Genomic DNA, 12,684 nt, shown 5'->3' with positions numbered 1-12,684 from the left:
GTAAGAATGGTTCATCATGACCAGCAGATTTTCATATAGACAAAATATTTCATAACCCTTTCTCTACTTGGCCACTTATATTTCGGTATCTTTCATGGTGCCATGCAAGCAGTGTATATGCAACTTGAGTATATAGCAGATACCCTATGTATTGGCTAATATGCACAGTAAATGGCTGGGACAAATAGGCTACTAGGAGGCTGAGTATTAACATGCTCACCTCCTGCCTTTCCTCCCTCCCCATCACCCCAGGAGTCCCCCCTGGCAGGCAGTGGTCAGTCAGGTAGGGAAGTGTCAGGCTTTGTTGCTCATAGAACAGGCCAGTCCTCATTATTACAATTTCTGTCTTCCAGCTTTTTATCTCAAGATTTTATACCTGTTCTCTTTGGTGTTTTCCTCATGGGTCCCTGAATTACTGTTCCTGATGTAACAATTTCAGTTCTATGATTTTGCCTACTGTTCTTCTCTTGCATTGCTTTAGCCTACAGAATGTCTCACTAATAGTGCAACAGCAATTTTGTTTTCAGTAAGTTGAGCGAGGGTCTCTGGCTGTATTAACAAAACTGGACCATGGGCATTATGAAGGATAATTTTCCACAAAGAGAATTATGATACAATAGCAGAATAAAAGTTGGTAGATCTCCAGATTTTATTATATGACAAAAAATCAACAATCTCACACTTCTGAGATGAGGCTTGTATGTAACTCATTTTGCTTAGTTCAGTCAAAAAGCGAAAGCATCAATAAGAAACAGAAAACCAAGATGAAACTAATGGGCAAAGGCAAATAGGCTGTAAGTGCTATAGATCTTAGGACCGAAGTAGAAAAAATGTAAAAAGAAAACTAAAAACATACAGGAAAAATTCAGTGTACAGCTTTTATTGCGGCGTCTACTGCTCTGTATGTGTTATTTAAGAAAACAGAATCCAAAAGTTTTAACTGCCAATATTCTCAGGATCAGGTCTGAAAAAGCCTGAATTGATTCAAGTCAGTAATTCTTTACTGATGTCTGAATTTCCTTCTCTAGCTCACTGTAATATTTCTATTTTTCTATATCTAATATATTACTAATAGCAAATAATGATATGATGTCCTCAGTAGCCCCACTGGTTCCAGTGACACAGTCTTCCTCACGTAGCCGTTAGAAGTAAACAGCACGTACGCTTCTATTGAAATGCACACTGACGTACTAGTCTTGTAACAAGTTTACTTAACAGAATGGAGACTCACTTTCCATTAAACGGTCACACTCTCAATAAAATTAAAATAGCTCTTTTTATAAATGTTATTTATGGAGAAGAGTTTCAAGACCAATAAGAGTATAAGTAAACAAGCTCAGTCTTAATTTTCCGGAGTGTGCTATCCCAAGATATATTTAGAAATTGCTAATTATTTTACAGAAACTAAAGAAACCAATTTGATTTCTATACAGACATAAATGCTATGTGAAGGAAAGGCAAAAGCCTCTAGAAATGCACCAGACCTACAAGTTCAGGTTTGTCTTAACAGCAATTATATGCGGCAATAAGCTTAAACTAACATTTAAATGAGAAAGAATTTTTTTTTTTTTTTTTTTTTGCAGTTTAAAGATGATGCAATGCAAGACGATGTTCACGTTTTGGGAAAGAAGGCCTTTGGCCTGTTTTTCTAAACTACAAATTTAAATGTTCATGAGCCCTACAGATAGTTGCTGGACCGTTGGCTTTATACTAAAGCCACCATTAACCCAGCTAATCATGCAATGCCCAGCTTTGGGAGCCCTTCGGCATACGCACAGCCTCTTATTAATTATGGCTCCAGGTGGTCAGGGAAGAACAGGATGTATGTGACTTTGTTACTAACCCTAAATGTCCAATTGTTTTCTTTTGTGCTGATATGCTGCCTATTGACTGCTTACTGAATACGATTGTTATAAAAGTCAACAGATTATTAAAGAAGGCACCTACTTTTTCATAAAAATATTTGAATATTAGAGCACATTTAAGTGATGGTGGCTTGAAATTTAACTCCAGGCAAGTTAAACCAAATTACATTTGTAGAAAGGAATTAAGTTTTACCCAAAAATAGCCTATGATCTAATAGAAAGTAGTTCCAAGTTACAGCTCATCCTGCATTTTTCATAACCAGCACCCTCCATCTGTGCATTACTTGTGTTGCTATGAATTTGGCAATGCTTAGCAGCAAGCTACTGTTTATAAGGAGGGATCCCAGCAGCTGAAAGAAGCCAGTCATTAGGATTACTTGTTAGTTGCCTTGTGAGCTGCTCCAGGGAATTTCTTGAAGAACTATGTCAAAATTAGCTTCAGACAACCAGTAATTTGAGAACTTTGATTGACACCTATCAAGCACTCCCAGATTAGCGTTGGTCAAGTTGGTGGGCTTGGAAGAAAGATTCTTTTGTTGGTACTGAATGAAGATTTTCCTCTTTTGTTCAAGGAAACAAGAGGATAAAAAAGGACAACTTTTTCCTCTCTAAAAGAAGAAATCTGATTCATTGGGAACTCAATCACCAAAACACCATGAACGCTTCCAGGAGGTAAGCTGCACATACTGCATTGACCCCAGGTAGCAATAGGAAAGCAAACTACTGACAGGGAGAATGTTGCTCTCGTGGTCTTCACATTATGCTGGCAGATGATCATGAACTGTATTGTTTGACTTGCAGTTACACAAGACAGAAGGTAGCCCTTGTCCTAATATGAACGTTAAATGTGTATTTCTAATTCTGCAACTACTTTCTGTAAAATCTCAGCTGCAGAACTTTTGTTTTATTGATGAATTACCTTTGCAGATTACACTTCCTAGTCTTTCATTTTTAACAAATCAGTTTTGACAGCTCTCTTCCAAGTGTGCATAAGTATATAAATATCATTTGTGTGTAAAAGCTCTTCACTTGTAAGCTCTATCTGCAGTAACATTTTTGGTAACTCCTACTCTGCTGTGCTAGTAACAGCAGGAACATGTATGAACCATAGCTGTAATACATCTAATACTTCTCAGTCCCCTTCCTAAGCTACATGAAAATCACAAATTGATTATCTCCTTTTGGCATTCCAGTTCAGATGGAATTGTGGACATCCAACATTTTTTTCTCTTAAAAAAAAAAAAGCAGGAGGCCCACTGGGGCTTAGCAGGCAATTTTCAGTGGCGATAACAGTAACTGGAGGTCAGTTACCATAGGCTAACACCTCTACTTTCAAACCATTTCAGAAAGGTGGCAAAGCAATGTAAAATGTTACTCCAGAGAATCCTGCAGATACGCTTTGTGTAGGACTAACTATGCTCCTGACTGGTATCTTTGGCTAATGAATAGCTTGACACAGACTGCTGAGGGGAGTCCCCTCTGAAAAGCAGAGATAGAAACACATTATCAGAGCAGGATGGGAAGCTCATGTATCGCACGCTGTGCTTATTCCCATGGATTAAAGTTTTGGAAACTGCTAATTTTTTTTTAAACCCTGCCGCTTTCACAATATTGCAAAATGAAAGGGTATGTTTTTTCTCATACAACTGATCCGTATCAACAGCGAAGAGTAAGAGCACTGTGCGTCCTCTAACAAGCCCATACCCAGTCTCTCTGCCTGTCAGTGGGAGAGAATTACCAAATGGCTGGTAAATGTTTTCCATTTCCAATTATAGAAATTACTTTATTAGCCCCACACAGTTTGAAGAGCTCTTTCCCAAATCTAGTCAATGATACAGTGCACACTCTGGACTTTATTATAAACACTATTGAACTGTTAATAAAAAAGAATAATTTTTAATCTTAGTCTTGCTTTTTGTTATGACAGGATGCATTCTCTGCATGCTCACAGACAGAAAACCAATGGGAAAAAAAGTGAAAACTGGCACAGCACCTCTGGGTTCAAGCACCAGCATGGAGATGATCTTGCTACAGTCCTTGCCCTTTACACCGTGTTTGTCATGATCCTTCTAATGGCGCTTTGGGGAGCCTGGTCAAGTAAAGATTCATCCTTATAGCAGCAATATGCTTTCTTTGTCAAATATTTAAAGGAATATTTGTGTCAATTATCCATACCCAGGACATACAAAAAAAATGGTCTCAGCATATTACAGTTTACTTCAAACTGCTTAAACTGTTGCTCGCTGTGGAACTGAATCTGTGAAGCAATTTAATAGGCAATGTACAGAATGTGACTTTGTGAATAATGTACACCTGTTTGCACTGTACACGTTTATATTACCCTTTGCATGCATATGAAACTTACTTCAAGCACAATATGCTAGCAAGAAGAAGAGTTCAACTTATGTTTTTATTGGTCAATGTTTTGTATATCCACCCCAGCTTTCCATTTTTTTAATTTAAGTTGTCCAGTTTCTACCTCTGCTAAGACTACTTGTCCCAATCGATGGTAAAACATACACTATAAGCAGGCAAATAATCTGCCATGTCACAACAACATAGGGGAAAAAAAAATCAATAAAACCAGCTATCCTGCAGGCAAAGGAAGATCTCTGAACAAGTCTCAAATTCTCATCTCCGTTGCTGAAGAGAGTTTATATGGGACTTGCGTCTGCATATTTTTAACTTATGGTAATGCCTTTGTAAACTCAGGAATAAAACCATGAAATAAACTGTATTTGTAAGCATCCTTTGTTGCAGGACAAACTGGTTCAGTCTTCAATCTTGTACCAATATATTTAATTCAACCACTGCTTACTTTTCCATAATTCATTAATACCTCATGTCAGTACCAACCTTGACATACACCAGCCCATCCTTGATGGGGACATTCCATACTCCCACTTTTTCAGGGAAGTAACTCCACTCAGAAAACCTGCAAGCTTTCTGGAAATACAGCCAATTGGCAGTCTCTGCTGAACTCTTTGTTAATTGTATGGTTGCCTACTCCTGATGAGCTCAGGTTAATGGACTGGCAGCTCTGAGGGGCAGTGGCTGTTGGGAACAATAGTCCAAACTTTTGGAGGTTAAACTCAGCTTAAACCCCGAATTTCAGCATTGTCTAAACTAACAAACAGTATCCTAATAAGAAAAGAAGAGCTGCGAGACATTTTGAATACTTAGGAACAGATAGATACACATTTGTAATTACCTAGTACCTGTAGACAACACAATTCTTACAAGTATTGTGTACCCTATTTTGGTATCCATCCATAATCAGGAGGGGTACGTAAACTGAAACGTTTCTGAGAAGACCTACATGGCCTACCTCAAGGAGCACTTACAAAGCACAGTGTAGCACCAGAGACACCCATGTCAGCTCTCAGCGGGCGGGCGTGGGTGCCGGAATCAGTGTTCCTGTACCTATGCAGCACTCCGCCAGTGTTACCCTACTCAGGCAAACACCCTTGCTAAGGTACCACCTCATCATGCTTTAACACGGAAGCAAAGCTTCGATGATGCTCTCTGAAGAACAGCACACAAAAGAATAATAAAAAAATAGATGATTAGCACATTAAATACATTGTCCTAGGACATAGGGACCCCAGTCATAAACCATATAGCATGAATAATACTACAAGTGAAAGCAAAAGGATGGTCCCTCCCCTGTAAATGTGCCATTGAAGTACAGGAGAAGAGAGAGGGATTTAGGCATTCTGACCTACATACATTGAGTAGTAGGAAAAACCCCAGGCGATTGGGGTTGCGTGACAGGTAATGGCCTCAGTGCGCTGGAAGCTTACTGTCATCAAGGCTTTTGCAGGAGAGAGGGAGTTTGGACAACGGGTCACAGAGTAGTACTGAACAATCATTTATTTTGAAAATGATGAAGGGAGGTTCCCCTAGCTGAAGCAGGCACAGAAGGAGGCCTGAAGCTGCTACTTTGAAAACACAACAAGGCAAGAGGGTAAGCTTAGGCTATAGGAGACGGATGTGAACTGTGAAGGGCTTTGGAAGTAAAAGCAGACAGGTAAAAGCATCTCAGGATGACAGAAGAGAGGAAGCCAGTGAACAGAGCTGGGGAGCGGGGCACACTTAACGGCGAGGGGAATTCACTCCTGGAACTGGTCACCAATGGCTGACATGGATTCGTCCTTTGCTTCAGGTTTTGTAAGTCAGATTGGCTATTTGTTCAAACCTATGTCGCTTTTAGAAATGCGTTTTACTAATATCAAACACACAGTTCAGAGGTGCACAGGCTGCAGCTCGTAAATTGAGCTGCCAGATCAGTGAATCTGCATTCTCTGACTGTCCCTGTCACATCACTGCGAGATTTGCCATGTGCCAAAATATACACTCCCCCAACCATGAGACGGGCACACATCTGATCCCGCACACATGCACCAGCCCGCAGGTGAAGGCTGCTGGCAAATCCTGGTGTGCTACTGGACATCCTCCTGAGGCAAGGACAACTACCTCCGTCATGACAGGGCCGGCAAGTTTTCCTTGAGTACACGTCCGCATGGCTGCTGCATGCCCAGAGGTATACCTGCTACGTGATGGACAGGCCAGCACTTTGGACTTACATCAGATCTACCCAGGCTGAAAGCTCGGGAACCGTCTTTAACTGAAACAGCAATAGCCTGCTGGCTTTACCGCATATACCAAGTCATTGTAAAAGATGGCTTTGTACAGGCTGTTTCTTGCTTGCCCTGTCATCTTCCCCCCCCCCCCCCCCCAAAACTCATGTACTGCAAAGCATTCAAGCAGGAAAGTGAGTTCTGTGGTGGACGAGGTTTTAGTCATCACCTTCTGGAAGCACGGGCTGCTCTTTTCGCTCAATTTGTGTCATATACACAACATTAAAAAGGCAGCACAGGCAAAAAGACCCAACCAAACAACAACCACCCCACCTAAAGAAAAAGAAAAACTAGAACAACTGACCACACATCATACTTTCGGATTTAGCTCTTAAATTTATATTTAAGAAGAGGCAGGTATAATCCTGCCTCTGAAGCACTGGAGATCCAAATAAGGTATTGAAAATGCTTCAGCTTCCTTTCTTTCACCTTGTGATAGAGAAGACGAGATATGAAAGTTCAGAGGAGACAGCAGCAGAACATTAAATGTTTTGGAAAACCTCTTTTTTCCTTAAACTTTTGCTTTGCTGGAAAATAGCAGTGGCTGACTTAACAGTAACATTATAGATCCAAATTGACTAATTTTTAATGCGTTCAGAAAGACAAGCGTAACTTTGCAGGATCAACAAAATCTACATTTATTACCAGTTTTTGTAAACAATTTGTTTAACTTAGATAATGCAACTAGGACTAGGGGAAAACTGTGGTCTTGCAGGGCAATGGCATAGTCTTCACTGCCAACACACCCAAATCATCTGCCTGACTGAATGATAACTATGGAGGCTTCAGCTCCCAAATCATTTCCAGTAAATCGACCCACAAAAATAGCTCATTCGGTAAATCACAATTTCATAATTTAACTCATGTTAACAGTAACAAACTATTTACTGTTTCTACACCAATGGAATACACTGACAAGAATTAGAAACTGGGAACCCAAGTTTGGAACTTGTGTATCATTATGCAGTGATCTTTGTATTAGTATTTCTCCTATACTAAACAGACCAGGCTGATGTTCAAAAAAGGCTGTGGTTTAAGCGTGTCTGTCTGCTGTTATTTTAAGATACCAAAACCAATGTCAGCAGTTCAGCTAGCAAATCTGATGATATATTCCATGCACCAATTGGCCTGTCAGAAAAGGAAACAAGTATCTTCTTTTCCATGGTCATTCTCACATGCTGACGTTACGCATGTTTTATTTCAAAAGACTCAAGCTCTTCCAAGCTCCCATTTTTACTGCTGCCTCACATTTCCCTTTAGAGGATGATACATTCTGTAAAACCATCTTTAAATCAAGAAATCAGCACAGCCATTTCTCCTGAATCATTTCTTTTGATAAACCTTGTAATTCCCTTGGTACTTGGTAAGTATTTTGCCATTGATTTGGTTGGTAAGAAAAGGACGGTATTTGTACTACTGTGTTTTAATTGAGGGAAGAATTAACCAAAAAATGCAGAACAGAAGCTAGGGATTTCCATATTAAATACAGAAACACAGGCAATAATAGGTCTATGTCAGTTTGCTGGTCTGTTTACTGTTGTTGATAACATTTCAACTCTAACTCCGACTTGCCTCTGCCCCAAAATATATTTTGTGCTCCCAAACACTGTGTGTAAAAATCTGGGGCATACTCTTCCAAATATCTTGTAAGTACACAAATCGTAATACCTCAGAGAACATTAGGGGAAAAAACCCCAAAACATAGACAGCTATACAGCTTTATACACATCCAGGAAAAACAATACAGCATAACAGTAACAAACCATAGGGATTTCTACCTCTAATTAGGACAGTAATTTTTCTGAAACGGGATGCCTGCATGTGATTAAACGATACTCAGGCAGGGCTGTTGGACCTGGTGACTATTGGAAATCAATATTCTTTTTAGTTCCCTTTGATGGCCTTTCCAAACACTGGTTCAACAAAACGAGTTCAACGATCCTTTCAGAATCCTACGTAAGATATATTGACAATTTAAGTGAATAAATTTATGGGGCAAATTCCTCTGTGAATTCTGCACCTGGAACCAGACCCTAGAAGTCAGCATCACCATGCATAATTCAGAGTTCTGAAGTAAAAGCACCTCTCGTTATCCTTTAACGCCAACGCTAAGGTGCCACAGCAACACACCAGTTCCTCAGCAGTATGCTGCATCTGATGACATCAGATTGTCAGCTGCTACCACCACCACAGCGTCATCCATACCGACCCTATTCACTGTTCTGCACACCTCTGACGCCCTGCTCCACACTGTCCCACCCCTGGGTGCCACGGTGCCCCTCCCGCCCCTTCCTGTGCCCAAAGGGTGGGCAGCGACTCTGTCCCATTGGCAGAAAGAGGGAGGTGCTGCTGATAGTTTATGGAAACTTTGCTTTTTCTAGTCCATCAGCAATACTTCATGCCGCAGAGACACCTCTTCTGGCAGTAGTATCATTAGAAGAATATCATGTCAGGGGTGCCAAAAAAACCCAGATCAGGATAGGATTAATAAAAATTATTTACAACGTTTGAATCCTATCTGGGACTAGCAACACATTTGATGAAAGAGAGAAGTAAATACAGATTTCCAAGCATTCTGTTTATGATCAACTGAAAGTATCAGCAAAAGTGATTTTATTTTTCTCGTTAAGAAAATGGACAGAAATGCCAACGGCAAATTCTGTTTTGCATGGCAGGATTGCTCTCTGTGATTAGAATACAGCTCAGATTACCCCGATATCCAAGCGTGCTCATTTATGGTTAAAGCTCAGATGTCATCAAACTACTCAGTACTACACCACTTCCTCTGAAATGCAGAACAAATTGCAATGAAGCGTTTTTACATCTTAAAAAGCCCTCTTTTTCTTTAAAAAAAAATTTATTTCCACATTTTCATAAAACATCTTTTGTTGACATTCGGCAAACAATACTATCCAATAAGGTGCCGATTTTTTCTTCCTGCGGAGTAACTTTGTACATCTGCAGAAAAAAAGAACAACATGAAAGCTGTATAAGGGAAAAAAAATTGATCACATGTCTGCTAAAAAAACAGATTCATAAAATCATAGAATCATTTAGGTTGGAAAAGACCTTTAAGATCACCAAGTCCAACCACTAACCTAACAGTGCCAAGGCCACCACTAAACCACGTCCCTAAGCACCACATCTACATGACTTTTAAATACCTCCAGGGATGGGGACTCAACCCCTTCCCTGGGCAGCCTGTTCCACTGCTTGACAACCCTTTCGGTGAAGAAATTTTTCCTAATACCCAATCTAAACCTCCCCCGGAGCAACTTGAGGCCATTTGCTCTTGTCCTATCACTTGTTACTTGGGATCAGGTAGTTGTATATACATAACAAGAAAAATTTCCCCTACTTTTTACATTAGAAATTCCTATCTTGTCTTGCCTGCAAGACAAAATTGGGACTGAGGAACCAAGCAAATTCTGAAACTGCAAGAGACAAACGAAAGCTAAGAAACTGAATGAGCGCAGCACTTTTAGCTCTACATGTTATAATGATTTGTCCAATTTTATTCATATGTCTCCCATCGTTACTTTGACAGACATGATCAAGATTATTCAGGCTACCTGAATTTCATCAAGTGGAATACATATGCTTCAAGATACCTGTCTAGCATGTAATCTGTTAAGAGCACACATGCCCTAACACAGCTCCTAGTAGCTAATCAACACGTTTTTATTTCAGCTGCCCATGCTGGGACTATATATGTGCTTAAGATTATGAAACTGTTCAGGAGTGAAAATTTGTTTTTAATTAAATGGGTATTTGCCTGAGAAAACAGGAATTAAAAGTGCCTGAATGGCAGTCAGCAATCTGGAATTTATTTTTATGTTCCAACTTCCTGACAATGTTAAGACTTTGATGACTTAAAATCTGTGATGTCAGGGTGTGACAACTAGATCTTTTTTCGAGGAAAAGAATTATAAGAAAGAAATAAGCAAGCTCCACTTAAGACAAGTTTCCAGTTGTGCTAAAGAAATACAAACCCTAAGTTAATTATGTCCATTGATATTTAATCAGACAACTAAATAAATTATCTGTTTTCTCTATGCCAGTCATCTCTTTTGGTTACATACCTTCTTAACTTTGTCAGTGTCTGTTAGTTGGGGAAGTTCATCTAGAGAAACCTGTTGGCCTTCTACCTGAGATGCTATATCTTCCAGATTGACAGTTTTTTCTCTGTCCATAATCAGAACAATGAGTACTGCTGTGTCACTGTCTGAAATTCCAAACTTTTTAAATGCATCTGAAATCTAAGAAAACATGAAAAATACCAAAATGTTATGAGTCACTTTCTCACTACATATAAGTAACCTTTTCAGTTACTGGGTCAAATAAACCAAGAGTGTAAATTGACACACGTTCTGCGTTAATGGAATTCTGACAAGCTACAAGAGATAACAGCATATTAGTGTTATTAAAAATAACAGTAACTTCTATTAGTAGCCAGGTAAACAGTTAAGCGAATACCTATATTTAGTTTGGCTGCATGGATCTTAGCAAGCTTCTCTGGCAAAAAAAAGACATTTGTTCAGTAAATCTTACATTGTTGTTTGGTGAAAGGCTGAAAATAATTTCTGCATAGAGACTTCTGGTCTTCATTTTACCTATCTTGTGTAGATGAACTGCTTTGTTGGCTGCCACAAGAATTTGAAAAGGATCTACAATCTGTAAAACACAACAGAAGAAATTAAACAGAAATTTAACATACTGTTTTCAACTGTGAAAAAATCCTGACCACATAATTCTGATAGCCTAAGTCTGCAATCATAGAAGTCAGCAATACAGTATTCTGCAAGTTATTTTAGCAATTCTTGCTCTTCTAAAGTCAATGTGATTATTTACTGAGTGGGGTAATACTTGACGTAAAAATAAAGATTACACTCTCTCCATCAGGTTACTGAAATCTTTTGAAAAAAGAATCATATTAACAAATCTTCTGTCAGTAAATTGCCAGATTTCATTCTTTTTTTTTTCCTCTTCCCTAACTGCTGCTTTGCTAATTTTAACAAAAAAAAGACTAGATTCAGAAACTACTTATGGGTTTAAATGAGAACAAAGGCTCCAAACAGTGGTGATTTTTGACAGAGTATTAAACAGTTCGTACTAGATTTTACAGATGGAAGTAGACTTATGAAAGGAGGTTGTAGTGAGGTGGGTGTTGGTCTCTTCTCCCAAGTAGTTAGTGACAGGACGAGAGGAAATGGGCTCAAGCTGCGCCAGGGGAGGTTTAGGTTGGAAATTAGGAAAAATTTCTTTACGGAAAGGGTGGTCAAGAATTGGAACAGGCTGCCCAGAGAGGTGGTGGAGTCACCATCCCTGGAAGTGTTCAAAAAACGGGTGGATGTGGCACTTTGGGACATGGTTTAGTCTAGTCTACCCTTGATTGGTTTAGTGTGGACTTGGTAGTGTAGGTTAATGGTTGGACTGGATGATCTTAAGGGTCTTTTCCAACCTAAACGATTCTATGATTCTATTTAAATAGCTCCACCAAGTAGGCTGCGAAGTGAATCAAGACAATTGTTGTGGCCAGTCCTGCCAAGGCTCGCTCTTTTACACTGATGAACCCTTACACTTACAATGAAATCACAGGAGGGGTGTTTGTGCAGAGAAAGCAAAGTACGTGTGTAACAAGTTGTGTGACGGGGATTACAAGCGCCGGTCGTTCCTGCAGAGGAGGATTTCCACGCTGCCTTCAAAGCTATAATGCAGTACGAACAGGACGACACAAGCGTTCACTCACCATTGCAGGGTTTATTAATGCTCCTTCAATGGACCCTTCCATGGCTTTTTTTCTCAGAGCAGCGGCGTTTTTCACGTGGTTGAAGAGGAGGAGGGCCACGCTGCAGCCGGGGAAGAGCTCCAGCGGGTGCCTGAAGTCCATCCCGCACCGAGGGCGCGGCCGGCCCGGGCCGCGCTCAGCAGCGCTGGCCGCAGCAGCGATTACGCACACACGCACCCCTCTCGCCTCGCAGCAAGCGCGATTTTAGTAACACGCAACGATTCGTCTACGCTTTTCAACGCTTCTTAGAGGGGAAACCCCACGCGTGCGGGCTCCACGGCCGGAGGCAGGCCGCACCTCCCGCCCGGCCCGGCCCGCCCCGCCGCTCTCCTCGCCCCTTCCCGCCCGGCAGCGGCAGCGGCCGCCCCGCCGGAGCCCCCGCCCGCGCCTG

The 12,684-nt window shown here is 40.5% G+C and overlaps 1 protein-coding gene across 1 annotated transcript; it reads right to left on the bottom strand.

Annotated features, from left to right (window-relative positions):
* Positions 1-9,012: 9,012 nt before the first annotated feature.
* Positions 9,013-12,417, bottom strand: TPRKB (TP53RK binding protein). The gene is made up of 4 exons (XM_009493783.2): positions 12,255-12,417; positions 11,057-11,179; positions 10,588-10,764; positions 9,013-9,463 (listed from the first exon to the last, which is right to left on the bottom strand). The coding sequence occupies exons 1-4, from the start codon at positions 12,393-12,395 to the stop codon at positions 9,377-9,379; spliced, it is 528 nt and encodes a 175-aa protein (XP_009492058.1). The 5' UTR covers positions 12,396-12,417; the 3' UTR covers positions 9,013-9,376.
* Between the last annotated feature and the right edge of the window lie 267 nt (positions 12,418-12,684).

This window comes from Pelecanus crispus, chromosome 1 (assembly GCF_030463565.1).
Source record: "Pelecanus crispus isolate bPelCri1 chromosome 1, bPelCri1.pri, whole genome shotgun sequence".
NCBI classification, from domain to species: domain Eukaryota; kingdom Metazoa; phylum Chordata; class Aves; order Pelecaniformes; family Pelecanidae; genus Pelecanus; species Pelecanus crispus.
The sequence above is the reverse complement of the archived record's forward strand: the minus strand, read 5'-3'. Positions and strand labels throughout refer to the sequence as shown.

Bases quoted from the DNA above. Each gene is read 5' to 3' on its own strand.
- TPRKB (XM_009493783.2), bottom strand. From the start codon at position 12,395: ATGGACTTCAGGCACCCGCTGGAGCTCTTCCCCGGCTGCAGCGTGGCC. The intron at 10,765-11,056 runs GTAAGATTTACT...ATGTTTTCTTAG, and splicing joins GCCTTTCACCAAACAACAAT to ATTTCAGATGCATTTAAAAA. The intron at 9,464-10,587 runs GTATGTAACCAA...TTTTTTCTGCAG, and splicing joins ACACTGACAAAGTTAAGAAG to ATGTACAAAGTTACTCCGCA.